The 25,235-nt window shown below is 50.7% G+C and overlaps 1 protein-coding gene across 1 annotated transcript; it reads left to right on the top strand.

The window, feature by feature from the left end:
* The first annotated feature begins 801 nt into the window (after positions 1–801).
* On the top strand, positions 802–25,014 carry LOC115145370 (cytochrome P450 2J2-like). Its single transcript, XM_029686886.2, has 9 exons — positions 802–1,129; positions 1,337–1,529; positions 2,255–2,404; positions 5,150–5,310; positions 8,386–8,562; positions 8,868–9,009; positions 9,431–9,618; positions 9,939–10,080; positions 24,334–25,014. The coding sequence occupies exons 1-9, from the start codon at positions 929–931 to the stop codon at positions 24,507–24,509; spliced, it is 1,530 nt and encodes a 509-aa protein (XP_029542746.2). The 5' UTR covers positions 802–928; the 3' UTR covers positions 24,510–25,014.
* Positions 25,015–25,235: the final 221 nt, after the last annotated feature.

Raw genomic sequence — 25,235 nt, 5'->3', positions numbered from 1 at the left:
ATGAAACCTTGCTCCATTTCCTGAAAACATTAAACACAAAACCTCATCTTCAAGCACTATTTACATAACCTCTGATTCCTCTTGCAAAATTAAACATTCGCCTCAAAACAGTTTACCTGTGTTCAAAATAAACACGGCTCTCATATCATAAACAAAGTGATCAAAATGATATACACTCTCAAGCAGTCAGTAAACAATACACTGAAAAATAGAAAACACGTTGTTCAAAACATACAATTCTCAGGGAGAAGTACATTTTTTATCTAAAAAAATATTCATATTTTTCCGTCATTGTCTTTTGATGAACGAAAACGTGTTCTATCATAGTAGCTCAACATTGATCAGAAATTACTACTCTGCTTTGCTCTTTGCAATTTTGTTTTTTGTTCTTCCTCCTCCTTGTACCCCTATGTTTACAGTACTGTACCCTGCATCTCACAAACTTGTCCTTTGTCTCTGTGATACTGTAAATCTTGTTCTTTGTTGATATGAACCTGCAACCAGTCAAAATCTATTGAGCAGTCAGTACTGTTAATAAATGGAAAGCACAATGTTCAGGGCCATACAATTTGTCCATTGTACAGTATACAGACTACAATGCACCTGTACTACAGTAAAGTAATATTGCTATTTCAGCAACAAAGCTGAAATCTACATCTATAGGAGGAATTCTGTGTAGTCATTGTTCAACCATAGTTTTTCTGAGGAGAGAAAAAAAACTCTGTACAAAGGGGAAATACATGAACTCTGAGTTGTTATCGTAGTAGCACACACCCAGTCCCAAGTATGAACACGCACAACAGTGGTTATTATGACATTACTTTGGAAGCAGAGAGATAGGGAGCAGGTTACAGAGAAATCACTGGCACGTCATTCCTACGTTTAGTTTCTGTGTGCTTTTTTTTGAGTCAGTTGCACTTGTAGTGAGATGAGCAAATTACTTCATTCTTCTGTTTTGGAATGGTTGGACATAAAGACTTTTTTGATTTTCCTCTGTGTTTTCTTGGTACTTGCCGACCTCCTGAAAAACAAAACTCCAAAGAATTTTCCCCCTGGACCTTGGTCATGGCCTTTCATTGGCAACATGTTTCAATTTGATCCTGCTAAGATACATCTTCAGTTTGAAGAGGTGGGTTTACTAAAAGCTATAGCCTGAGTATCATGCTGTTTGTGCTATCACTCCAACTCCTTGTCGATCATTGTCATGCCAGACAAATGTTTGGCTTGACAATGAGCAATGGAGTTGGCAAGAGCACAATCGGATTTGGCACCAGGCTAACTTAATGCTGCTTAGCACTCTTTTGATGGCAAACGTTATTTGTTGTTGTTCTTGTAGTGTGGAAAAAAATATGGAAAGATCTTCAGCCTTCGAATTCCTTCAGCAAACCAAGGGCCAAAGTGGGTTATTCTGAGTGGATACGAGATGGTGAAAGAGGCCTTGGTCCACAATGCCGACAGTTTTGTCGATCGTCCCTCCATTCCCTTATTTGAAGATATATATATTGGAAGTCAAGCAATGGGAAGTAAAGGTAACGCTCACATACTTTATACTTGTTACGACCTGATCCGTTTCACCTGTCCTTGTGCTTGTCTCCACCCCCCTCCAAGTGTCGCCCATCTTCCCCACTTATCCCCTGGGTATTTATACCTGTGTTTTCTGTCTGTCTGTGCCAGTTTTTCTTGTTAGTCAACTAGTGTTTTGTCTCAGCTCCTGCCTTTCCCCAGTCACTCTATTTCTTGTCCTCCTGGTTTTGACCCTTGCCTGTCCTGACTCTGAGCCTGCCTGCTGTCCTGTGTCTTTGCCACTACTCTGGATTACCGACCTCTGCCTGACCTGACCCTGGGCTTGCAGGACATTGTCATCATCTTACAGTTATTAACTGATAATTGATTATGGATCATAATAATTTATTATTGTAGAAATATTACATATTTAGTGTATTAGTGTCAATCCTTAAAAATGGAAAGGTTGGGGGTTCGATCCCCGTTCAAGTCCTACCAAAGACTCCAAAATGGGACCTCATGCCTCTTTGCTTGGCCATCAGTATTAAGGAGATGGATAGGGGGTAAGGCCCTGACAGGCTAGAATCCTGTCTAGGGTGTGTACTTTTACATCACTCTTGAGAAACAGAAGATGCACCTGCTCTTATTGGCTGTTCTGCCTCTGAAAAGGCTACTTTTCAAGGCTTACTTGCATCTTTGAGTGTATGGTACAAGTTAAGGCTTCTTCACTGAAAACTGTTCTTATACTTAGGTGTGGTTATGTCGAACGGGTATCCATGGAAGCAACAGAGGAGGTTTGCTCTCTCTACGCTGAGGAACTTTGGACTGGGCAAGAAGAGTCTGGAGCCATCCATCCAGATTGAAGCGCAGTGTTTGAATGAAGCCATTCAGAGTGAACAAGGTACAGTGGAAACTTGATATGGTTACAGTTCAATTCAAACTTTATTGGCCACGAAAGCACTTCCCCACTTTCTTTATTGACTTACCTGAACTGTTGTCCTTGAGAACTATGATAAAACTCATTGTGTGATTTTAATAATTTACTCCAAGGCCATTGAATATATTAATCTTTTGAGCTCTATTGACTTTATCCAACATGTCACTGGGCCCACCCATTACCGGGACCATCCTCTGGATCTGGTTATTACCAAGGGCCTTCCAATTGACATATCCTCTACTGTTGATGTTGCTTTATCTGATCACCATCTTGTATTTTTTACTACCTTTAGCAGAGGGTCATCTTGAACGCATTATCAAGAAATGCTGTCTTACCTCGGAAGTTGCTACAGATTTGACTGAGTGTATGAACAATGCTCCATCACCTATTCTTCCTTCCTCTTGTCATGATTTAGTTGATAGCTTTAATAGCAAATGAATAGTTCCAGTGAAGTTGATAAAGGATCCAAACGGAGAGCCCCTTGGATTAGTGAGGAAATGTATGAATTAAAGAGATAGAAAGGCAGAGCAGAAGTTGCAGGTCCATTATGATGTTCTAAGAGAGCAACTTGGCATATATAACAAGTCAATTAGAAATGCCAGATGACCTCATTTTTCTAACTTGATCACTAATAATCAGAATAATTCGAGAGCTCTTTTTGAGCAGTGATGGCCTGATAAATCCTACACCCGCAAATGCAGGTGAACTTTCCTCCACATCTAAATGTGATGAGTTTACGGCATATTTCAAAGATAACAAACATTAGGCTGGGTATCAGTGAAGCAAGACCTGATGAGAAGTTTATGTGCCCTAGCCTACCACGCAGAGGCCCTATGGATTTATTTTCCCTGGTTGACACAGACATGCTCAGGAAAGTGATATCACAACTTAAGCCTTCTACCTGCCTTCTCGATCCTATACCAACCACCTTGCATATTCAAACACAACTAGTTTTTCAATGTGTGTTCATGTTTCGATCTCATTCACACACTTACAGCATATCAACAAGGACATGCGCGTGTCCTTAATTACATGGTGAGGAGACAAAGTAGCCAATCATTGTTGTAGTTCTGTGGCCAAATTTCAGCCCTGCTAGAGCTGCTCCGGTGAACTTTGAGTGCTGTTATTGTGAAGTCAAAACATCTAGGAGCAACAACGGCTCAGCTGCGAAGTGGTAGGCTACACAAGCAGAAGCTCACAGAATGGGACCTCCGAGTGTCTTGAAGCGTGTAGCACTATAAAGTTTGGTTTAGGAATAATGGTCTGGGACTGTTTTTCACGGTTCCACTAAAGGGAAATCTTAACGCTACAGCATACAATGACATTCTGATGTGCTCCCAACTTTGTGGCAACAGTTTGGGGAAGGCCCTTTCCTCTCAGCTTGACAATGCCCCGAGGCACAAAGTGAGGTCCATACAGAAATGGTTTGTTGAGATCGATGTGGAAGAACTTGACTGGCCTGCACAGAGCCCTGACCTCAACCCCATCGGGCTGAATTGAGATGCCGACTGCCAGTTCCTGCAGCAATGTTCCAACAGCTAGTGGAAAGCCTTCCCAGAAGAGTGCAGGCTGTTATAGCAGCAATGTTCCAACAGCTGGTGGAAAGCCTTCCCAGAAGAGTGGAGGCTGTTATAGCAGCAATGTTCCAACATCTAGTGGAAAGCCTTCCCAGAAGAGTGGAGGCTGTTATAGCAGCAATGTTCCAACATCTAGTGGAAAGCCTTCCCAGAAAAGTGGAGGCTGTTATAGCAGCAATGTTCCAACATCTAGTGGAAAGCCTTCCCAGAAGAGTGAAGCCAGTTCCTGCAGCAATGTTCCAACAGCTAGTGGAAAGCCTTCCCAGAAGAGTGGAGGCGGTTAAAGCAGTACATTTTGGAATGAGATGTTTGATGAGCACATACTTTTGGTCATGTAATGTAGTTGAAGTTCAAAAAAATTGTCTTGAGTACAGGTCATAAGTACAGTACACAAATCTGAAAAATATCTCATTTAAAACATGTACAGAGGTAATTGAACCACCAGTTAATGGTGATGTTGCAGGCATATTGGATATTGGACACCATATTGGATTTGGGTGGGGGGGGGCACATAATGTATAAAGTCCACAGAGGAACCTTTGAAATAACTGAGCGTTCAGTGTCTGGGCCCACTTGCAATAGCCACAACATCAAAAAAACGTAACTTTATGCACTTTTGTCGGGCAGGACCATACAGCACTGAATGAGAGCAAATTTGACCTGGAAGTTGTCTATTGAACAGCTATCAGAAAGTTACATTTGTGTTCATAGTTAATATTTCCTCCTAATGTATCTGTTTACAGGTCTATATTTCCCAAATCCTTTAAGATATCCTAATGCTGTTTGTTTGTATAGGTAGGGGAGACAATTGACTACTTGTTTTCAACATTTTTGCAATATCAGAGCTTGCGATATTGGGCCACATGAGCTTATGTATACAACCAGCAAATTCATATATTGGAGACCTTAGAGGGGAAAAAACATGGTTGTGCTTTGTTATACCTCTGGTAGGGGTATCTCAAACAAATGCCCTTTTTGAGGATTGGTTGTGCTTTGTTATACCTCTGGTATGGGGAATCTCAAACAAATGCCCTTTTTGAGGATTGGCCACTAGCCTATATGGTGACATGTTACTTTTGATGTAAGCCATATTGCTTTTGTGGGGAATAAGGTTTTCTTTTGGCCCATGCAGGAAAACCCTTCAGCCCCCAGATACTGATGAACAATGCTGTTTCCAATGTGATCTGCTGTCTTGTGTTTGGTGACCGCTTTGAATACAGCGATGACCAATTCCAAACCCTCCTGAAAACAATGAACGAGATTATTTACTTGGAAGGGGGCTTTTGGGCCGGGGTAAGTCTCTCTCTCTCTCTCTCATATTCTATTTGTAGACTGCTTCAACCTTATGTGGTTACTTACTTTGACTTGTTGACTACGATTGTCTACCCTAGAGGAGAAAACAATATTAAATGCACTATAGGCTTTTTTAATTGTAAATATTATGGCCATCCATCAATTCAAGAATGATTAGGAAATCTGACTGGACTGAAAGTTTTCCATTGAACCTAACTTTGTCAGAAACATACTGGCCATAGCTCTTTTTGCCCCAAAAACCCTATCTAAATCATCCTAACTTTTGGTCATGTGGTGCATGTAAAGGCTAATGGATAATAGTAAAATCATCTAAGATCATATTGATCAAGAATATCCATAGCCCAACTCAACTTCAATCTAAAGAAAAATAATAATAATCTGCTATGATTAAATATATAAATTAGACACTGTATTTGTTCTATTGGTCATAAAGATAATTTCATATATAACAAGCTTTATAGATTCAATGTATTCAAATTGAAGGCACATAATATAAACTACACCCTTTAAAAATTGTATTTACAAATTGAATAGTAGCCTAGTGGTTAGAGCGTTGGACTAGCAACCGAACGGTTGCAATATTGAATCCCTGAGCTGACAAGGTAAAAATCTGTTGTTCTGCCCCTGAACAAGGCAGTTAACCCACTGTTCCTATGCCGTCATTGAAAATAAGAATTTTTAAGTCTAGGCGTCCTGCTAGAAGGACAACTTCCGGTGAAACTGGAAGGCATTTAGGTACATACAAGTGTCTCATATCGGTTGAAAGCTTAAATTCCTGTTAATCTAACTGCACTGTCTGATTTACAGTAGCCACTACAGCGACAGCATGCCATGCGATTGTTTGAGGACGGCACCCCACATCAAAATATTTTTTCGCAGGCACAGTTTTCATAAATTCACAAATAGCAATTTAAATATTCACTTACTTTTTGAAAATCTTCTTCTCATTTGTCATCCAAAGGGTCTCAGATATAACATGTAGTGTCGTTTTGTTAGATAAAATCCTTCTTTATATCCCAAAAAGTCAGTTTATTTGGCGCCATCAATTTCCACTCGTTCAACATGCAGAGAAAGGAATCTGAATCTACCACTAAACTTTGTTTCAATAAGTCAAAATATATTTCTATCTACTCCTCAGATACCCTAAAATGTAATGAAACTATAATATTTCTTACGGAAAGAAGTATGTTCAATGGGAACCGATTTTTAGCAGGTGCGTTCTGTCTTCATCGCGCGCATACACAAATTTCCAAGACTGTTCCTGTACTAAAACTGATATTTCTTATTCGTTTTTGGAAGTTACAAGCCTGAAACCTTGAACATAGACTGCTGAAACCCTGTGGAAGAATTGCATGAGCGCTAGGATTCAGTATGCCTCTAATACATTCCATTGTAAGGTCTCTCAATTTCCAGTTGTATTTTCTTTAGATTTTCTCCTACCATATCCTTGGATCATTGCTATTCTAACTTCCGCGACGCATATAAGGCCCTGCCCCGCCCTCCTTTCGGAAATGCTGACCACGACTCCATTTTGTTGATCCCTGCCTACAGACAGAAACTAAAACAAGAAGCTCCCAGGCTGAGGTCTGTCCAACGCTGGTCCGACCAATCTGATTCCACACTCCAAGACTGCTTCCATCACGTGGACTGGGATATGTTTCGTATTGCGTCAGACAACAACATTGACGAATACACTGATTCGGTGTGCGAGTTCATTAGAAAGTGCGTTGAAGATGTCGTTCCCATAGCAACGATTAAAACATTCCCAAACCAGAAACCGTGGATTGATGGCAGCATTCGCGTGAAACTGAAAGCGGCGAACCACTGCTTTTAATCAGGGCAACGTGACCGGAAACATGACCGAATACAAACAGTGTAGCTATTCCCTCCGCAAGGCAATCAAACAAGCTAAGCGTCATTATAGAGACAAAGTAGAATCTCAATTCAACGGCTCAGACACAAGAGGTATGTGGCAGGGTCTTACAGTCAATCACGGATTACAAAAAGAAAACCAGCCCCGTCACGGACCAGGATGTCTTGCTCCCAGGCAGACTAAATAACTTTTTTGCCCGCTTTGAGGACAATACAGTGCCACTGACACGGCCTGCAACCAAAACATGCTGCCTCTCCTTCACTGCAGCTGAGGTGAGTAAAACATTTAAACGTGTTAACCCTCGCAAGGCTGCAGGCCCAGACGGCATCCCCAGCCGCGCACTCAGAGCAAGCGCAGACCAGCTGGCTGGTGTGTTTACGGACATATTCAATCAATCCCTATCCCAGTCTGCTGTTCCCACATGCTTCAAGAGGGCCACCATTGTTCCTGTTCCCAAGAAAGCTAAGGTAACTGAGCTAAACGACTACCGCCCCGTAGCACTCACTTCCGTCATCATGAAGTGCTTTGAGAGACTAGTCAAGGACCATATCACCTCCACCGTACCTGACACCCTAGACCCACTCCAATTTGCTTACCGCCCAAATAGGTCCACAGACAATGCAATCTCAACCACACTACACACTGCCCTAACCCATCTGGACAAGAGGAATACCTATGTGAGAATGCTGTAGTACCCTCCAAGCTCGTCATCAAGCTCGAGACCCTGGGTCTCGACCCCGCCCTGTGCAACTGGGTACTGGACTTCCTGACGGGCCGCCCCCAGGTGGTGAGGGTGTGTAGTTTTCATCATAGGTACACTTCAACTGTGAGAGACAGAATCTAAAACAAAAATCCAGAAAATCACATTGTAATAATTTGCTAATAAATTCATTAAAAATCCTACAATGTGATTTTCTGGATTTTTATTTCTAATTTTGTCTGTCATAGTTGAAGTGTACCTATGATGAAAATTACAGGCCTCTCTCATCTTTTCAAGTGGGAGAACTTGCACAATTGGTGGCTGACTAAATACTTTTTTTTGCCCTACTGAATATCATAATCATGCTGCCAGGAACTATGTTTTTTCCTAGAATTATCATTATTTTACTAGAAATTAGGGCCTTGTAATTCCCTGGCCGAATTCTGGTTTCAGTCCGTCCCTGCCCTAACTCTGTCCTCAGATGTATAACATGATGCCGTGGGTCATGCGTCGGGTGCCTGGTCCTCACAGAAGGATCTTCACTGGCTGGAAGGAGGTCATCTCCTTCATCAACATCAGGATTCAGGAGCACATGAAGGACAACGACCCCTCGTCACCAAGAGACTTCATCGACTGCTTCCTCAACGAGATAGAGAAGGTGACGATGATAATGACAACCATTATCGGTGATGTAGTTGTAAAAAATGTGTATTACAACACTTACCATCCAAATGAATGTGGATTTGTATTTCAACACTTACCATCCAAATGAATGTGGATTTGTATTGCAACACTTACCATCCAAATGAATGTGGATTTGTATTGCAACACATGTAAACATTTTTTAATCACATTTTCTTGACACGTTGGTAATCTAGCCACAGCATCATCAATTCATTAGATTGTCAAATATTTTTAAGTATCTAGCATGTTGAGGTTGTTTTGGTGTGTTTTGTTCCACAGTGTGAAGATGACACAAGGGCTGGGTTTAACTTGGAGAACTTGTCCTTCTGCACTCTGGATCTATTTGTGGCTGGGACAGAGACCACCTCTACCACCCTCTATTGGGGCCTTCTCTTTATGATCAACTACCCAGAGATACAAGGTAAGTGCTCCCACTGCCATCACAATGACTAAGTTTCCCCTATAGCATTTAATCAGTTCGTCAAAGCCATTGATCTTGATTGATTAATAAAAGGTCATTCTCTCACATGGAGGCACGCTTACACACACACACACACACACACACACACACACACACACACACACACACACACACACACACACACACACACACACACACGCTCACACACACACACACACACTCACACACACGCTCACACACACACACACACACACGCTCACACACACACACACACACACGCTCACACGCACACACACACACACACACACACACACACACACACACACACACACACACACACACGCACACACACACGCACGCAATCTATTTGCACGAAGACTTCCTTTGTGTTGTGTCTTTATACTTTGTATCCCTGTTGTAGCCAAGGTGCAGGCAGAGATCGATGCCGTTGTTAGGTCGTCGCGGCAACCCTCCATGGAAGACAGGGACCGCATGCCCTACACAGACGCAGTCATCCATGAGACACAGAGGATGGGGAATATCATACCGCTCAACGTATCCCGCATGGCAACTAAAGACACGGAGGTTGGAGGATACACCATCCCTAAGGTCAGTCATCTCAAGCATAGAGATCATGTACTTGTTCTATTTAATCATGTGATCTAACGGCACATCCACTGCTTTATAAAGATGTATTCCTTATAACTACATTAATGTGTAGTGTGTTGTCACCGTGTGGTGTTTGTACATTTAGAAGAAGAATTAAATGTGTTTGGTTATCGTATAGGGATCATCCCTACACTTAAAAGTGTACGCTTTTTTCCTTTCCCCTCATTTTCCTTATTATTTCAACTACACATAAAACATTGATGCCATAACATTGTGTACTTGTTGATGAGATAATGTCTGTTATTTTTTTCCCCCCTCAGAACACCATTGTGCTTGGCACCCTCCAGTCGATCCTGTTTGATGAGTCAGAGTGGGAGACCCCTCACACCTTCAACCCTGGACACTTCCTGGATCAGGAGGGCAAGTTTAGGAAGAGAGACGCATTCCTTCCATTCTCTTTAGGTAATACTGTACTATGTTTCTTCCATATCAGTTGACCCCCCCAAATTGGTGCCAAATAAAGCTGCCCTATAGGAAATAGTACAACTCATCTTCCTTACATAGTAATACTTGACTCGGTTTAATCGGTTTAACTGATTGACTTGAAGTTGAATCATTGACTTGCCTATATAGTTAGAGTACACCGTTAGACTTTATTTTATCAGTCACTTACTGCATACATTAATGGTATGATACTGTATTGTTTTGTTCTAAATTCTGGTACAATAATCCTGATGGACCCAAAGAAACTGAAAACTGCAAAAAGTGCCAATGTGTCCTCTAAACATCGAGTTCGAGGGCATTATCACCTTTATACAACGGGTTACCAACATATTCAAACAATGATTTACATACACTAATGTTCAAAAGTTTGGGGTCAAACAAATGTTCTTGTTTTTGAATGAAAAGCTAATGTTTTGACCATGAAAATAACATCAAATTGATCCGAATACAGTGGAAACATTGTTAATGTTGTAAATGACTATTGTTGCTGGAACACAAGTCTCAACGTCAACAGTGAAGAGGCGACTCTGGGATGCTGGCCTTCTAGCCAGAGTTCCTCTGTCCAGTGTCTGTGTTCTTTGGCCCATCTTTAATCTTTTATTTTTATTGGCCAGTCAGAGATATGGCTTTTTCTTTGCAACTCTGCAAGGCCAGCATCCCGGAGTCGCCTCTTCACTGTTGATGAGACTGGTGTTTTGCGGGTACTATTTAATGAAGCTGCCAGTGGAGGACTGGTGAGGCATCTGTTTCTCAAACTAAACACTCTAATGTACTTGTCCTCTTGCTCAGTTGTCCCCCGGGGCCTCCCACTCCTCTTTCTATTCTGGTTAGAGCCAGTTTGCACTGTTCTGTGAAGGGAGTAGTACACAGCGCTGTACGAGATCTTCAGTTTCTTGGCAATTTCTCGCATGGAATAGCCTTCATTTCTCAGAGCAAGAACAGACTAACGAGTTTAGGAAGAAACTGTCATATATATATCAAGAAGAGTTCCATGAAAAGCAGGTGTTTCCAGGCCTTCTGCAGGGATATGGGGAGCGAACCCCAGCATGTGTTTCCAGGCCTTCTGCAGGGATATGGGGAGGGAGCACCAGCAGGTGTCTCCAGGTCTTCTGCAGGGATATGGGGAGGGAGCACCAGCAGGTGTTTCCAGGCCTTCTGCAGGGATATGGGGAGGGAGCACCAGCAGGTGTTTCCAGGCCTTCTGCAGGGATACGGGGAGCGAGCACCAGCAGGTGTCTCCAGGCCTTCTGCATGGATATGGGGAGCGAGCACCAGCAGGTGTTTCCAGGCCTTCTGCAGGGATATGGGGAAGGAGCACCAGCAGGTGTCTACGGGGAGCGAGCACCAGCACAGGCCTTCTGCTTCTGCAGGGATATGGGGGAGCACCAGCAGGTGACACCACAGCAGGTGTTTCCAGGCCTTCTGCAGGGATATGGGGAGCGAGCACCAGCAGGTGTTTCCAGGCCTTCTGCAGGGATATGGGGAACGAACCACAGCAGGTGTTTCCAGGCCTTCTGCAGGGATATGGGGAGCGAGCACCAGCAGGTGTTTCCAGGCCTTCTGCAGGGATATGGGGAGCGAGCACCAGCAGGTGTTTCCAGGCTTTCTGCAGGGATATGGGGAGCGAGCACCAGCAGGTGTTTCCAGGCCTTCTGCAGGGATATGGGGAGCGAACCCCAGCATGTGTTTCCAGGCCTTCTGCAGGGATATGGGGAGGGAGCACCAGCAGGTGTCTCGAGGACTTCTGCAGGGATATGGGGAGGGAGCACCAGCAGGTGTTTCCAGGCCTTCTGCAGGGATATGGGGAGGGCGCACCAGCAGGTGTTTCCAGGCCTTCTGCAGGGATATGGGGAACGAGCAGCAGCAGGTGTTTCCAGGCCTTCTGCAGGGATATGGGGAGGGAGCACCAGCTGGTGTTTCCAGGCCTTCTGCAGGGATATGGGGAACGAGCACCAGCAGGTGTTTCAAGGCTTTTTGCAGGGATATGGGGAACGAACCACAGCAGGTGTTTCCAGGCCTTCTGCAGGGATATGGGGAGTGAGCACCAGCAGGTGTTTCCAGGCTTTCTGCAGGGATATGGGGAGCGAACCCCAGCATGTGTTTTCAGGCCTTCTGCAGGGATATGGGGAGCGAGCACCAGCAGGTGTCTCCAGGCCTTCTGCAGGGATATGGGGAGGGAGCACCAGCAGGTGTTTCCAGGCCTTCTGCAGGGATATGGAGAGGGAGCACCAGCAGGTGTCTGCAGGGATATGGGGAGGGAGGACCAGCAGGTGTTTCCAGGCCTTCTGCAGGGATATGGGGAGGGAGCACCAGCAGGTGTTTCCAGGCCTTCTGCAGGGATATGGGGAGGGAGCACCAGCAGATGTTTCAAGGCCTTCTGCAGGGATATGGGGAGCGAGCACCAGCAGGTGTTTCTAGGCCTTCTGCAGGGATATGGGGAGGGAGCACCAGCAGGTGTTTCCAGAACTTCTGCAGGGATATGGGGAGGGAGCACCAGCAGGTGTCTCAAGGCCTTCTGCAGGGATATGGGGAGGGAGCACCAGCAGCTGTTTCCAGGCCTTCTGCTGGGATATGGGGAGGGAGCACCAGCAGGTGTTTCCAGGCCTTCTGCAGGGATATGGGGAGGGAGCACCAGCAGTTGTTTCCAGGCCTTCTGCAGGGATATGGAGAGGGAGCACCAGCAGGTGTCTGCAGGGATATGGGGAGGGAGGACCAGCAGGTGTTTCCAGGCCTTCTGCAGGGATATGGGGAGGGAGCACCAGCAGGTGTTTCCAGGCCTTCTGCAGGGATATGGGGAGGGAGCACCAGCAGATGTTTCAAGGCCTTCTGCAGGGATATGGGGAGCGAGCACCAGCAGGTGTTTCCAGGCCTTCTGCAGGGATATGGGGAGGGAGCACCAGCAGGTGTCTCAAGGCCTTCTGCAGGGATATGGGGAGGGAGCACCAGCAGGTGTTTCCAGGCCTTCTGCTGGGATATGGGGAGGGAGCACCAGCAGGTGTTTCCAGGCCTTCTGCAGGGATATGGGGAGGGAGCACCAGCAGGTGTTTCCAGGCCTTCTGCAGGGATATGGGGAGGGAGCACCAGCAGGTGTTTCCAGGCCTTCTGCAGGGGTATGGGGAGGGAGCACCAGCAGGTGTCTCGAGGCCTTCTGCAGGGATATGGGGAGCGAGCACCAACAGGTGTTTCCAGGCCTTCTGCATGGATATGGGGAAGGAGGACCAGCAGGTTTTTCCAGGCCTTCTGCAGGGATATGGAGAGGGAGGACCAGCAGGTGTTTCCAGGCCTTCTGCAGGGATATGGGGAGCGAACCCCAGCAGGTGTTTCCAGGCCTTCTGCAGGGATATGGGGAGGGAGCACCAGCAGGTGTCTCGAGGCCTTCTGCGGGGATATGGGGAACGAACCACAGCAGGTGTTTCCAGGCCTTCTGCAGGGATATGGGGAGTGAGCACCAGCAGGTGTTTCCAGGCCTTCTGCAGGGATATGGGGAGCGAGCACCAGCAGGTGTTTCAAGGCTTTTTGCAGGGATATGGGGAGGGAGCACCAGCAGGTGTTTCCAGGCCTTCTGCAGGGATATGGGGAGCGAGCACCAGCAGGTGTTTCCAGGACTTCTGCAGGGATATGGGGAGGGAGCACCAGCAGGTGATTCCAGGCCTTCTGCAGGGATATGGGGAGGGAGCACCAGCAGGTGTTTCCAGGCCTTCTGCAGGGATATGGGGAGGGAGCACCAGCAGGTGTTTCCAGGCCTTCTGCTGGGATATGGGGAGGGAGCACCAGCAGGTGTTTCCAGGCCTTCTGCAGGGATATGGGGAGGGAGCACCAGCAGGTGTCTCGAGGCCTTCTGCAGGGATATGGGGAACGAACCACAGCAGGTGTTTCCAGGCCTTCTGCAGGGATATGGGGAGGGAGCACCAGCAGGTGTTTCCAGGCCTTCTGCAGGGATATGGGGAGGGAGCACCAGCAGGTGTCTCGAGGCCTTCTGCAGGTATATGGGGAGGGAGCACCAGCAGGTGTTTCCAGGCCTTCTGCAGGGATATGGGGAGCGAGCACCAGCAGGTGTTTCCAGGCCTTCTGCAGGGATATGGGGAGGGAGCACCAGCAGGTGTCTACAGGCCTTCTGCAGGGATATGGGGAACGAACCACAGCAGGTGTTTCCAGGCCTTCTGCAGGGATATGGGGAACGAACCACAGCAGGTGTTTCCAGGCCTTCTGCAGGGATATGGGGAGCGAGCACCAGCAGGTGTTTCCAGGCCTTCTGCAGGGATATGGGGAGGGAGCACCAGCAGGTGTCTCGAGGCCTTCTGCAGGGATATGGGGAGCGAGCACCAGCAGGTGTTTCCAGGCCTTCTGCAGGTATATGGGGAGGGAGCACCAGCAGGTGTTTCCAGGCCTTCTGCAGGGATATGGGGAGCGAGCACCAGCAGGTGTTTCCAGGCCTTCTGCAGGGATATGGGGAGCGAGCACCAGCAGGTGTTTCCAGGCTTTCTGCATGGGGGATATGCAGGGGGAGCACCAGCAGCACCAGCAGGTGTTTCCAGGCCTTCTGCAGGGATATGGGGAGGAGCACCAGCAGGTGTTTCCAGGCTTTCTGCAGGGATATGGGGAGCGAACCCCAGCATGTGTTTCCAGGCCTTCTGCAGGGATATGGGGAGGGCGCACCAGCAGGTGTTTCCAGGCCTTCTGCAGGGATATGGGGAGGGAGCACCAGCAGGTGTCTCAAGGCCTTCTGCAGGGATATGGGGAGGGAGCACCAGCAGCTGTTTCCAGGCCTTCTGCTGGGATATGGGGAGGGAGCACCAGCAGGTGTTTCCAGGCCTTCTGCAGGGATATGGGGAGGGAGCACCAGCAGTTGTTTCCAGGCCTTCTGCAGGGATATGGAGAGGGAGCACCAGCAGGTGTCTGCAGGGATATGGGGAGGGAGGACCAGCAGGTGTTTCCAGGCCTTCTGCAGGGATATGGGGAGGGAGCACCAGCAGGTGTTTCCAGGCCTTCTGCAGGGATATGGGGAGGGAGCACCAGCAGATGTTTCAAGGCCTTCTGCAGGGATATGGGGAGCGAGCACCAGCAGGTGTTTCTAGGCCTTCTGCAGGGATATGGGGAGGGAGCACCAGCAGGTGTTTCCAGGCCTTCTGCAGGGATATGGGGAGGAGCACCAGCAGGTGTCCAGGCCTTCTGCAGGGATATGGGAGGGAGCACCAGCAGCTGTTTCCAGGCCTTCTGCTGGGATATGGGGAGGGAGCACCAGCAGGTGTTTCCAGGCCTTCTGCAGGGATATGGGGAGGAGCACCAGCAGTTGTTTCCAGGCCTTCTGCAGGGATATGGGGAGGAGCACCAGCAGGTGTCTGCAGGGATATGGGGAGGGAGGACCAGCAGGTGTTTCCAGGCCTTCTGCAGGGATATGGGGAGGGAGCACCAGCAGGTGTTTCCAGGCCTTCTGCAGGGATATGGGGAGGAGCACCAGCAGATGTTTCAAGGCCTTCTGCAGGGATATGGGGAGCGAGCACCAGCAGGTGTTTCAGGCCTTCTGCAGGGATATGGGGAGGAGCACCAGCAGGTGTCTCCAGGCCTTCTGCAGGGATATGGGGAGGGAGCACCAGCAGGTGTTTCCAGGCCTTCTGCTGGGATATGGGGAGGAGCACCAGCAGGTGTTTCCAGGCCTTCTGCAGGGATATGCAGGGGAGGGAGCACCAGCAGGTGTTTCCAGGCCTTCTGCAGGGATATGGGGAGGAGCACCAGCAGGTGTTTCCAGGCCTTCTGCAGGGATATGGGGAGGGAGCACCAGCAGGTGTCTCAAGGCCTTCTGCAGGGATATGGGGAGCGAGCACCAGCAGGTGTTTCCAGGCCTTCTGCAGGGATATGGGGAGGAGGACCAGCAGGTTTTCCAGGCCTTCTGCAGGGATATGGAGAGGGAGCACCAGCAGGTGTTTCCAGGCCTTCTGCAGGGATATGGGGAGGAGCACCAGCAGGTGTTTCCAGGCCTTCTGCAGGGATATGGGGAGGGAGCACCAGCAGGTGTCTCGAGGCCTTCTGCAGGGATATGGGGAGGGAGCACCAGCAGGTGTTTCCAGGCCTTCTGCAGGGATATGGGGAGGAGCACCAGCAGGTGTTTCCAGGCCTTCTGCAGGGATATGGGGAGGAGCACCAGCAGGTGTTTCCAGGCCTTTTGCAGGGATATGGGGAGGGAGCACAGGGATATGGGGAGGGAGCAGCAGCTGTTTCCAGGCCTTCTGCAGGGATATGGGGAGCGAGCACCAGCAGGTGTTTCCAGGCCTTCTGCAGGGATATGGGAGGAGCACCAGCAGGTGTTTCCAGGCCTTCTGCAGGGATATGGGGAGGAGCACCAGCAGGTGTTTCCAGGCCTTCTGCAGGGATATGGGGAGGGAGCACCAGCAGGTGTTTCCAGGCCTTCTGCTGGGATATGGGGAGGGAGCACCAGCAGGTGTTTCCAGGCCTTCTGCAGGGATATGGGGAGGAGCACCAGCAGGTGTCTCGAGGCCTTCTGCAGGGATATGGGGAGCGAACCACAGCAGGTGTTTCCAGGCCTTCTGCAGGGATATGGGGAGGGAGCACCAGCAGGTGTTTCCAGGCCTTCTGCAGGGATATGGGAGGGAGCACCAGCAGGTGTCTCCAGGCCTTCTGCAGGTATATGGGGAGGAGCACCAGCAGGTGTTTCCAGGCCTTCTGCAGGGATATGGGGAGCGAGCACCAGCAGGTGTTTCCAGGCCTTCTGCAGGGATATGGGGAGGGAGCACCAGCAGGTGTCTACAGGCCTTCTGCAGGGATATGGGGAACGAACCACAGCAGGTGTTTCCAGGCCTTCTGCAGGGATATGGGGAGCGAACCACAGCAGGTGTTTCCAGGCCTTCTGCAGGGATATGGGGAGGTGTTTCAAGGCTTTTTGCGAGCACCAGCAGGTGTTTCCAGGCCTTCTGCAGGGATATGGGGAGGAGCACCAGCAGGTGTCTCGAGGCCTTCTGCAGGGATATGGGGAGCGAGCACCAGCAGGTGTTTCCAGGCCTTCTGCAGGTATATGGGGAGGGAGCACCAGCAGGTGTTTCCAGGCCTTCTGCAGGGATATGGGGAGCGAGCACCAGCAGGTGTTTCCAGGCCTTCTGCAGGGATATGGGGAGCGAGCACCAGCAGGTGTTTCCAGGCTTTCTGCAGGGATATGGGGAGCGAGCACCAGCAGGTGTTTCCAGGCCTTCTGCAGGGATATGGGGAGCGAGCACCAGCAGGTGTTTCCAGGCTTTCTGCAGGGATATGGGGAGCGAACCCCAGCATGTGTTTCCAGGCCTTCTGCAGGGATATGGGGAGGGAGCACCAGCAGGTGACTCGAGGACTTCTGCAGGGATATGGGGAGGGAGCACCAGCAGGTGTTTCCAGGCCTTCTGCAGGGATATGGGGAGGGCGCACCAGCAGGTGTTTCCAGGCCTTCTGCAGGGATATGGGGAGGGAGCACCAGCAGGTGTCTCAAGGCCTTCTGCAGGGATATGGGGAGGGAGCACCAGCAGCTGTTTCCAGGCCTTCTGCTGGGATATGGGGAGGGAGCACCAGCAGGTGTTTCCAGGCCTTCTGCAGGGATATGGGGAGGAGCACCAGCAGGTGTTTCCAGGCCTTCTGCAGGGATATGGAGAGGAGCACCAGCAGGGTGTCTGCAGGGATATGGGGAGGGAGGACCAGCAGGTGTTTCCAGGCCTTCTGCAGGGATATGGGGAGGGAGCACCAGCAGGTGTTTCCAGGCCTTCTGCAGGGATATGGGGAGGGAGCACCAGCAGATGTTTCAAGGCCTTCTGCAGGGATATGGGGAGTGAGCACCAGCAGGTGTTTCTAGGCCTTCTGCAGGGATATGGGGAGGGAGCATCAGCAGGTGTTTCCAGGCCTTCTGCAGGGATATGGGGAGGGAGCACCAGCAGGTGTTTCCAGGCCTTCTGCTGGGATATGGGGAGGGAGCACCAGCAGGTGTTTCCAGGCCTTCTGCAGGGATATGGGGAGGGAGCACCAGCAGGTGTTTCCAGGCCTTCTGCAGGGATATGGGGAGCGAGCACCAGCAGGTGTTTCCAGGCCTTCTGCAGGGATATGGGGAGGGAGCACCAGCAGGTGTTTCAAGGCCTTCTGCAGGGATATGGGGAGGGAGCACCAGCAGGTGTTTCCAGGCCTTCTGCAGGGATATGGGGAGGGAGCACCAGCGGGTGTTTCCAGGCCTTCTGCAGGGATATGGGGAGCGAGCACCAGCAGGTGTTTCCAGGCCTTCTGCAGGGATATGGGGAGGGAGCACCAGCAGGTGTTTCCAGGCCTTCTGCAGGGATATGGGGAGGGAGCACCAGCAGGTGTCTCAAGGCCTTCTGCAGGGATATGGGGAGGGAGCACCAGCAGCTGTTTCCAGGCCTTCTGCTGGGATATGGGGAGGGAGCACCAGCAGGTGTTTCCAGGCCTTCTGCAGGGATATGGGGAGGGAGCACCAGCAGGTGTTTCCAGGCCTTCTGCAGGGATATGGGGAGGAGCACCAGCAGGTGTCTGCAGGGGATATGGGGAAGGAGGACCAGCAGGTTTTTCCAGGCCTTCTGCAGGGATATGGGGAGGGAGCACCAGCAGGTGTTTCCAGGCCTTCTGCAGGGATATGGGGAGGGAACCACCAGCAGGTGTTTCCAGGCCTTCTGCAGGGATATGGGGAGGGAGCACCAGCAGGTGTCTCGAGGCCTTCTGCGGGGATATGGGGAACGAACCACAGCAGGTGTTTCCAGGCCTTCTGCAGGGATATGGGGAGTGAGCACCAGCAGGTGTTTCCAGGCCTTCTGCAGGGATATGGGGAGCGAGCACCAGCAGGTGTTTCAAGGCTTTTTGCAGGGATATTGTGAGGGAGCACCAGCAGCTGTTTCCAGGCCTTCTGCAGGGATATGGGGAGCGAGCACCAGCAGGTGTTTCCAGGACTTCTGCAGGGATATGGGGAGGGAGCACCAGCAGGTGTTTCCAGGCCTTCTGCAGGGATATGGGGAGGGAGCACCAGCAGGTGTTTCCAGGCCTTCTGCAGGGATATGGGGAGGGAGCACCAGCAGGTGTTTCCAGGCTTTCTGCAGGGATATGGGGAGGGAGCACCAGCAGGTGTTTCCAGGCCTTCTGCTGGGATATGGGGAGGGAGCACCAGCAGGTGTTTCCAGGCCTTCTGCAGGGATATGGGGAGGGAGCACCAGCAGGTGTTTCCAGGACTTCTGCAGGGATATGGGGAGGGAGCACCAGCAGCTGTTTCCAGGCCTTCTGCAGGGATATGGGGAGCGAGCACCAGCAGGTGTTTCCAGGCCTTCTGCAGGGATATGGGGAGGGAGCACCAGCAGGTGTTTCCAGGCCTTCTGCAGGGATATGGGGAGGGAGCACCAGCAGGTGTTTCCAGGCCTTCTGCTGGGATATGGGGAGGGAGCACCAGCAGGTGTTTCCAGGCCTTCTGCAGGGATATGGGGAGGAGCACCAGCAGGTGTTTCCAGGCCTTCTCCAGGGATATGGGGAGCGAGCACCAGCAGGTGTTTCTAGGCCTTCTGCAGGGTATGGGGAGGGAGCACCAGCAGGTGTCTCGAGGCCTTCTGCAGGGATATGGGGAGCGAGCACCAGCAGGTGTTTCCAGGCCTTCTGCATGGATATGGGAAGGAGGACCAGCAGGTTTTTCCAGGCCTTCTGCAGGGATATGGGGAGGGAGCACCAGCAGGTGTTTCCAGGCCTTCTGCAGGGATATGGGGAGCGAACACCAGCAGGTGTTTCCAGGCCTTCTGCAGGGATATGGGGAGGAAGCACCAGCAGGTGTTTCCAGGCCTTCTGCAGGGATATGGGGAGGAGCACCAGCAGGTGTTTCCTTCAGGCCTTCTGCAGGGATATGGGGAGGAGCACCAGCAGGTGTCTCCAGGCCTTCTGCAGGGATATGGGGAGCGAGCACCAGCAGGTGTTTCCAGGCCTTCTGCAGGGATATGGGGAGGGAGCACCAGCAGGTGTCTCAAGGCCTTCTGCAGGGATATGGGGAGGGAGCACCAGCAGGTGTTTCCAGGCCTTCTGCTGGGATATGGGGAGGAGCACCAGCAGGTGTTTCCAGGCCTTCTGCAGGGATATGGAGCACCAGCAGGTGTTTCCAGGCCTTCTGCAGGGATATGGGAAGGGAGCACCAGCAGGTGTTTCCAGGCCTTCTGCAGGGGTATGGGGAGGGAGCACCAGCAGGTGTCTCCAGGCCTTCTGCAGGGATATGGGGAGGGAGCACCAGCAGGTGTTTCCAGGCCTTCTGCATGGATATGGGGAAGGAGGACCAGCAGGTTTTTCCAGGCCTTCTGCAGGGATATGGGAGGGAGGACCAGCAGGTGTTTCCAGGCCTTCTGCAGGGATATGGGGAGGAACACCAGCAGGTGTTTCCAGGCCTTCTGCAGGGATATGGGGAGGGAGCACCAGCAGGTGTCTCAGGCCTTCTGCAGGGATATGGGGAGGAGCACCAGCAGGTGTTTCCAGGCCTTCTGCAGGGATATGGGGAGGAGCACCAGCAGGTGTTTCCAGGCCTTCTGCAGGGATAGAGCACCAGCAGGTGTTTCCAGGCCTTTGCAGGGATATGGGGAGGGAGCACCAGCAGCTGTTTCCAGGCCTTCTGCAGGGATATGGGGAGCGAGCACCAGCAGGTGTTTCCAGGACTTCTGCAGGGATATGGGGAGGAGCACCAGCAGGTGTTTCCAGGCCTTCTGCAGGGATATGGGGAGGAGCACCAGCAGGTGTTTCCAGGCCTTCTGCAGGGATATGGGAGGGAGCACCAGCAGGTGTTTCCAGGCCTTCTGCAGGGATATGGGGAGGGAGCACCAGCAGGTGTTTCCAGGCCTTCTGCTGGGATATGGGGAGGGAGCACCAGCAGGTGTTTCCAGGCCTTCTGCAGGGATATGGGGAGGGAGCACCAGCAGGTGTTTCCAGGCCTTCTGCAGGGATATGGGGAGGGAGCACCAGCAGCTGTTTCCAGGCCTTCTGCAGGGATATGGGGAGGAGCACCAGCAGGTGTTTCCAGGCCTTCTGCAGGGATATGGGGAGGGAGCACCAGCAGGTGTTTCCAGGCCTTCTGCAGGGATATGGGGAGGGAGCACCAGCAGGTGTTTCCAGGCCTTCTGCTGGGATATGGGGAGGGAGCACCAGCAGGTGTTTCCAGGCCTTCTGCAGGGATATGGGGAGGAGCACCAGCAGGTGTTTCCAGGCCTTCTGCAGGGATATGGGGAGCGAGCACCAGCAGGTGTTTCTAGGCCTTCTGCAGGGGTATGGGGAGGAGCACCAGCAGGTGTCTCGAGGCCTTCTGCAGGGATATGGGGAGCGAGCACCAACAGGTGTTTCCAGGCCTTCTGCATGGATATGGGGAAGGAGGACCAGCAGGTTTTCCAGGCCTTCTGCAGGGATATGGGAGGGAGGACCAGCAGGTGTTTCCAGGCCTTCTGCAGGGATATGGGGAGCGAACACCAGCAGGTGTTTCCAGGCCTTCTGCAGGGATATGGGGAGGAAGCACCAGCAGGTGTTTCCAGGCCTTCTGCAGGGATATGGGGAGGGAGCACCAGCAGGTGTTTCCAGGCCTTCTGCAGGGATATGGGGAGGGAGCACCAGCAGGTGTCTCCAGGCCTTCTGCAGGGATATGGGGAGCGAACCCCAGCAGGTGTTTCCAGGCCTTCTGCAGGGATATGGGGAGGGAGCACCAGCAGGTGTTTCCAGGCCTTCTGCAGGGATATGGGGAGGGAGCACCAGCAGGTGTTTCCAGGCCTTCTGCAGGGATATGGGGAGGGAGCACCAGCAGGTGTTTCCAGGCTTTCTGCAGGGATATGGGGAGGGAGCACCAGCAGGTGTTTCCAGGCCTTCTGCTGGGATATGGGGAGGGAGCACCAGCAGGTGTTTCCAGGCCTTCTGCAGGGATATGGGGAGGGAGCACCAGCAGGTGTTTCCAGGACTTCTGCAGGGATATGGGGAGGGAGCACCAGCAGCTGTTTCCAGGCCTTCTGCAGGGATATGGGGAGCGAGCACCAGCAGGTGTTTCCAGGCCTTCTGCAGGGATATGGGGAGGGAGCACCAGCAGGTGTTTCCAGGCCTTCTGCAGGGATATGGGGAGGGAGCACCAGCAGGTGTTTCCAGGCCTTCTGCTGGGATATGGGGAGGGAGCACCAGCAGGTGTTTCCAGGCCTTCTGCAGGGATATGGGGAGGGAGCACCCGCAGGTGTTTCCAGGCCTTCTCCAGGGATATGGGGAGCGAGCACCAGCAGGTGTTTCTAGGCCTTCTGCAGGGGTATGGGGAGGGAGCACCAGCAGGTGTCTCGAGGCCTTCTGCAGGGATATGGGGAGCGAGCACCAACAGGTGTTTCCAGGCCTTCTGCATGGATATGGGGAAGGAGGACCAGCAGGTTTTTCCAGGCCTTCTGCAGGGATATGGAGAGGGAGGACCAGCAGGTGTTTCCAGGCCTTCTGCAGGGATATGGGGAGCGAACTCCAGCAGGTGTTTCCAGGCCTTCTGCAGGGATATGGGGAGGAAGCACCAGCAGGTGTTTCCAGGCCTTCTGCAGGGATATGGGGAGGGAGCACCAGCAGGTGTTTCCAGGCCTTCTGCAGGGATATGGGGAGGGAGCACCAGCAGGTGTCTCCAGGCCTTCTGCAGGGATATGGGGAGCGAACCCCAGCAGGTGTTTCCAGGCCTTCTGCAGGGATATGGGGAGGAAGCACCAGCAGGTGTTTCCAGGCCTTCTGCAGGGATATGGGGAGGGAGCACCAGCAGGTGTTTCCAGGCCTTCTGCAGGGATATGGGGAGGGAGCACCAGCAGGTGTCTCCAGGCCTTCTGCAGGGATATGGGGAGGGAGCACCAGCGGGTGTTTCCAGGCCTTCTGCAGGGATATGGGGAGGGAGCACCAGCAGGTGTTTCCAGGCCTTCTGCAGGGATATGGGGAGGGAGCACCAGCAGGTGTTTCCAGGCCTTCTGCAGGGATATGGGGAGCGAGCAGCAGCAGGTGTTTCAAGGCTTTTTGCAGGGATATGGGGAGGGAGCACCAGCAGCTGTTTCCAGGCCTTCTGCAGGGATATGGGGAGCGAGCACCAGCAGGTGTTTCCAGGACTTCTGCAGGGATATGGGGAGGGAGCACCAGCAGGTGTTTCCAGGCCTTCTGCAGGGATATGGGGAACGAGCACCAGCAGGTGATTCCAGGCCTTCTGCAGGGATATGGGGAGGGAGCACCAGCAGGTGTTTCCAGGCCTTCTGCAGGGATATGGGGAGGGAGCACCAGCAGGTGTTTCCAGGCCTTCTGCAGGGATATGGGGAGCGAGCACCAGCAGGTGTTTCCAGGCCTTCTGCAGGGATATGGGGAGGGAGCACCAGCAGGTGTTTCCAGGCCTTCTGCAGGGATATGGGGAGCGAGCACCAGCAGGTGTTTCCAGGACTTCTGCAGGGATATGGGGAGGGAGCACCAGCAGGTGTTTCTAGGCCTTCTGCAGTGATATGGGGAGGGAGCACCAGCAGGTGTTTCCAGGCCTTCTGCAGGGATATGGGGAGGGAGCACCAGCAGGTGTTTCCAGGCCTTCTGCAGGGATATGGGGAGGGAGCACCAGCAGGTGCTTTATCATGCAGAGGTCCGCTGGCTTTCTGTTGGGACGCTTTTATGAGCTTCGAACATTTCGATTGTTAGGAATGGCTCACCCATGTTGCCTATCTGGCGGTTATGTTTGATCATCTGAATTTGCTCAATGTGTCAATGCAAGTGAGGGGGTACAATAGATTTGAATGGACCAAAATGAAAAACTTGCTAAGAACATTGTGTAATATGTCACTGCATGGGTAATTGGATTTCAGTAACATGTTTGGTACTATAAAATGTATTACCGTCAAATGGATTACAGTAGCTGTACTGCTAAATAAATTGAGGCCAGTAAGTTGCTGTACATTTTACAGGAAACATTTTACAGTGTACGTTAGTGTTAGTATCCCAAAGTAACTGTTCTGTACTTTACAGCATGTGTCAAATTCATTCCAATGGAGGGCCGAGTGTCTGCAGGTTTTTGCTTCTCTCTTGTACTTGATTGCTGAATTAAGGTCATAATTCATAAAGAACTCTCCTCACCTGGTTCTCCTTATCTAGTTGAAAGGAAAAAACAAAAACCTGCAGGCACTGGGCCCTCCATGGAATGAGTTTGACACCCCTGCTTTACAGTGTCAGTTAGAGAAGGTTTACTGTGATTGGTTCCCTCCCCAGGTAAGAGGGTGTGTCCTGGGGAGCAGCTAGCCAAGATGGAACTCTTCCTGTTCTTCACCTCCCTGCTGCAGAGGTTCACCTTCTTCTCTCCCCCAGGGGTGGAACCCAGCCTGGACTTTCAGATGGGGGTTACACACAGTCCCAAGCCGTACCAGCTGTGTGCAACACCTCGATGAGTCTTCCACAGCTGCCCTATTCATTATGTTGCTGGGGTTTAAAAATGAATTATTGGAGGGCCAAGTGTCTGAAGGTTTTCACACCTCCCTTGTACTTGATTGATCAACTAAGGTAATTGATTGAAACTTCCTGGTTGCTTAGGTTTTAAATTGACACAAATGAAAAGGAGTATTTCCTAACACCAAACAACTGAAAGGGCTGCAGATGGAGAAAAAACACTCATGTAATGACACTACACATACCAATAATACTCTACCTATCAAGATCTCAAACCATATGTTGTAGTCCTAGATTAAACTTGAATAAGAAGGAAATATTTGATTGATAATGTAGGAGTGTTTTAGATTTTCAATGTAAATGTACATCATTTACAATGTAAACATACTACATGTCTTTCATGTATATGGCTTATCTGAATGTATTTGGCCCATGGTCTGGTGGATTGTGATTTCTTCTGTACCTTATTATTTTCTATCAAGGCAATATACACTACAATATACACTTCGTATTTTTCTTTATTTTTACTATTTTCTACATTGTAGAATAATAGTGATGACATCAAAACTATAAAATAACACATGGAATCATGTAGTAACCAAACGAGTGTTAAACAAATATTATTTAATTTTTCAGATTCTTCAAATAGCCACCCTTTGCCTTGATGACAGCGTTGCACACTCTTGGCATTCTCACAACCAGCTTAATGGGGTAGTCACCTGGAATGC

The sequence above is a fragment of the Oncorhynchus nerka genome, linkage group LG17, assembly GCF_034236695.1.
Source record: "Oncorhynchus nerka isolate Pitt River linkage group LG17, Oner_Uvic_2.0, whole genome shotgun sequence".
Lineage (NCBI taxonomy): Eukaryota > Metazoa > Chordata > Actinopteri > Salmoniformes > Salmonidae > Oncorhynchus > Oncorhynchus nerka.
The sequence above is the reverse complement of the archived record's forward strand: the minus strand, read 5'-3'. Positions and strand labels throughout refer to the sequence as shown.

Bases quoted from the DNA above. Each gene is read 5' to 3' on its own strand.
- LOC115145370 (XM_029686886.2), top strand. From the start codon at position 929: ATGAGCAAATTACTTCATTCTTCTGTTTTGGAATGGTTGGACATAAAG. The intron at 5,311-8,385 runs GTAAGTCTCTCT...CTCTGTCCTCAG, and splicing joins AAGGGGGCTTTTGGGCCGGG to ATGTATAACATGATGCCGTG. The intron at 10,081-24,333 runs GTAATACTGTAC...TTCCCTCCCCAG, and splicing joins ATTCCTTCCATTCTCTTTAG to GTAAGAGGGTGTGTCCTGGG.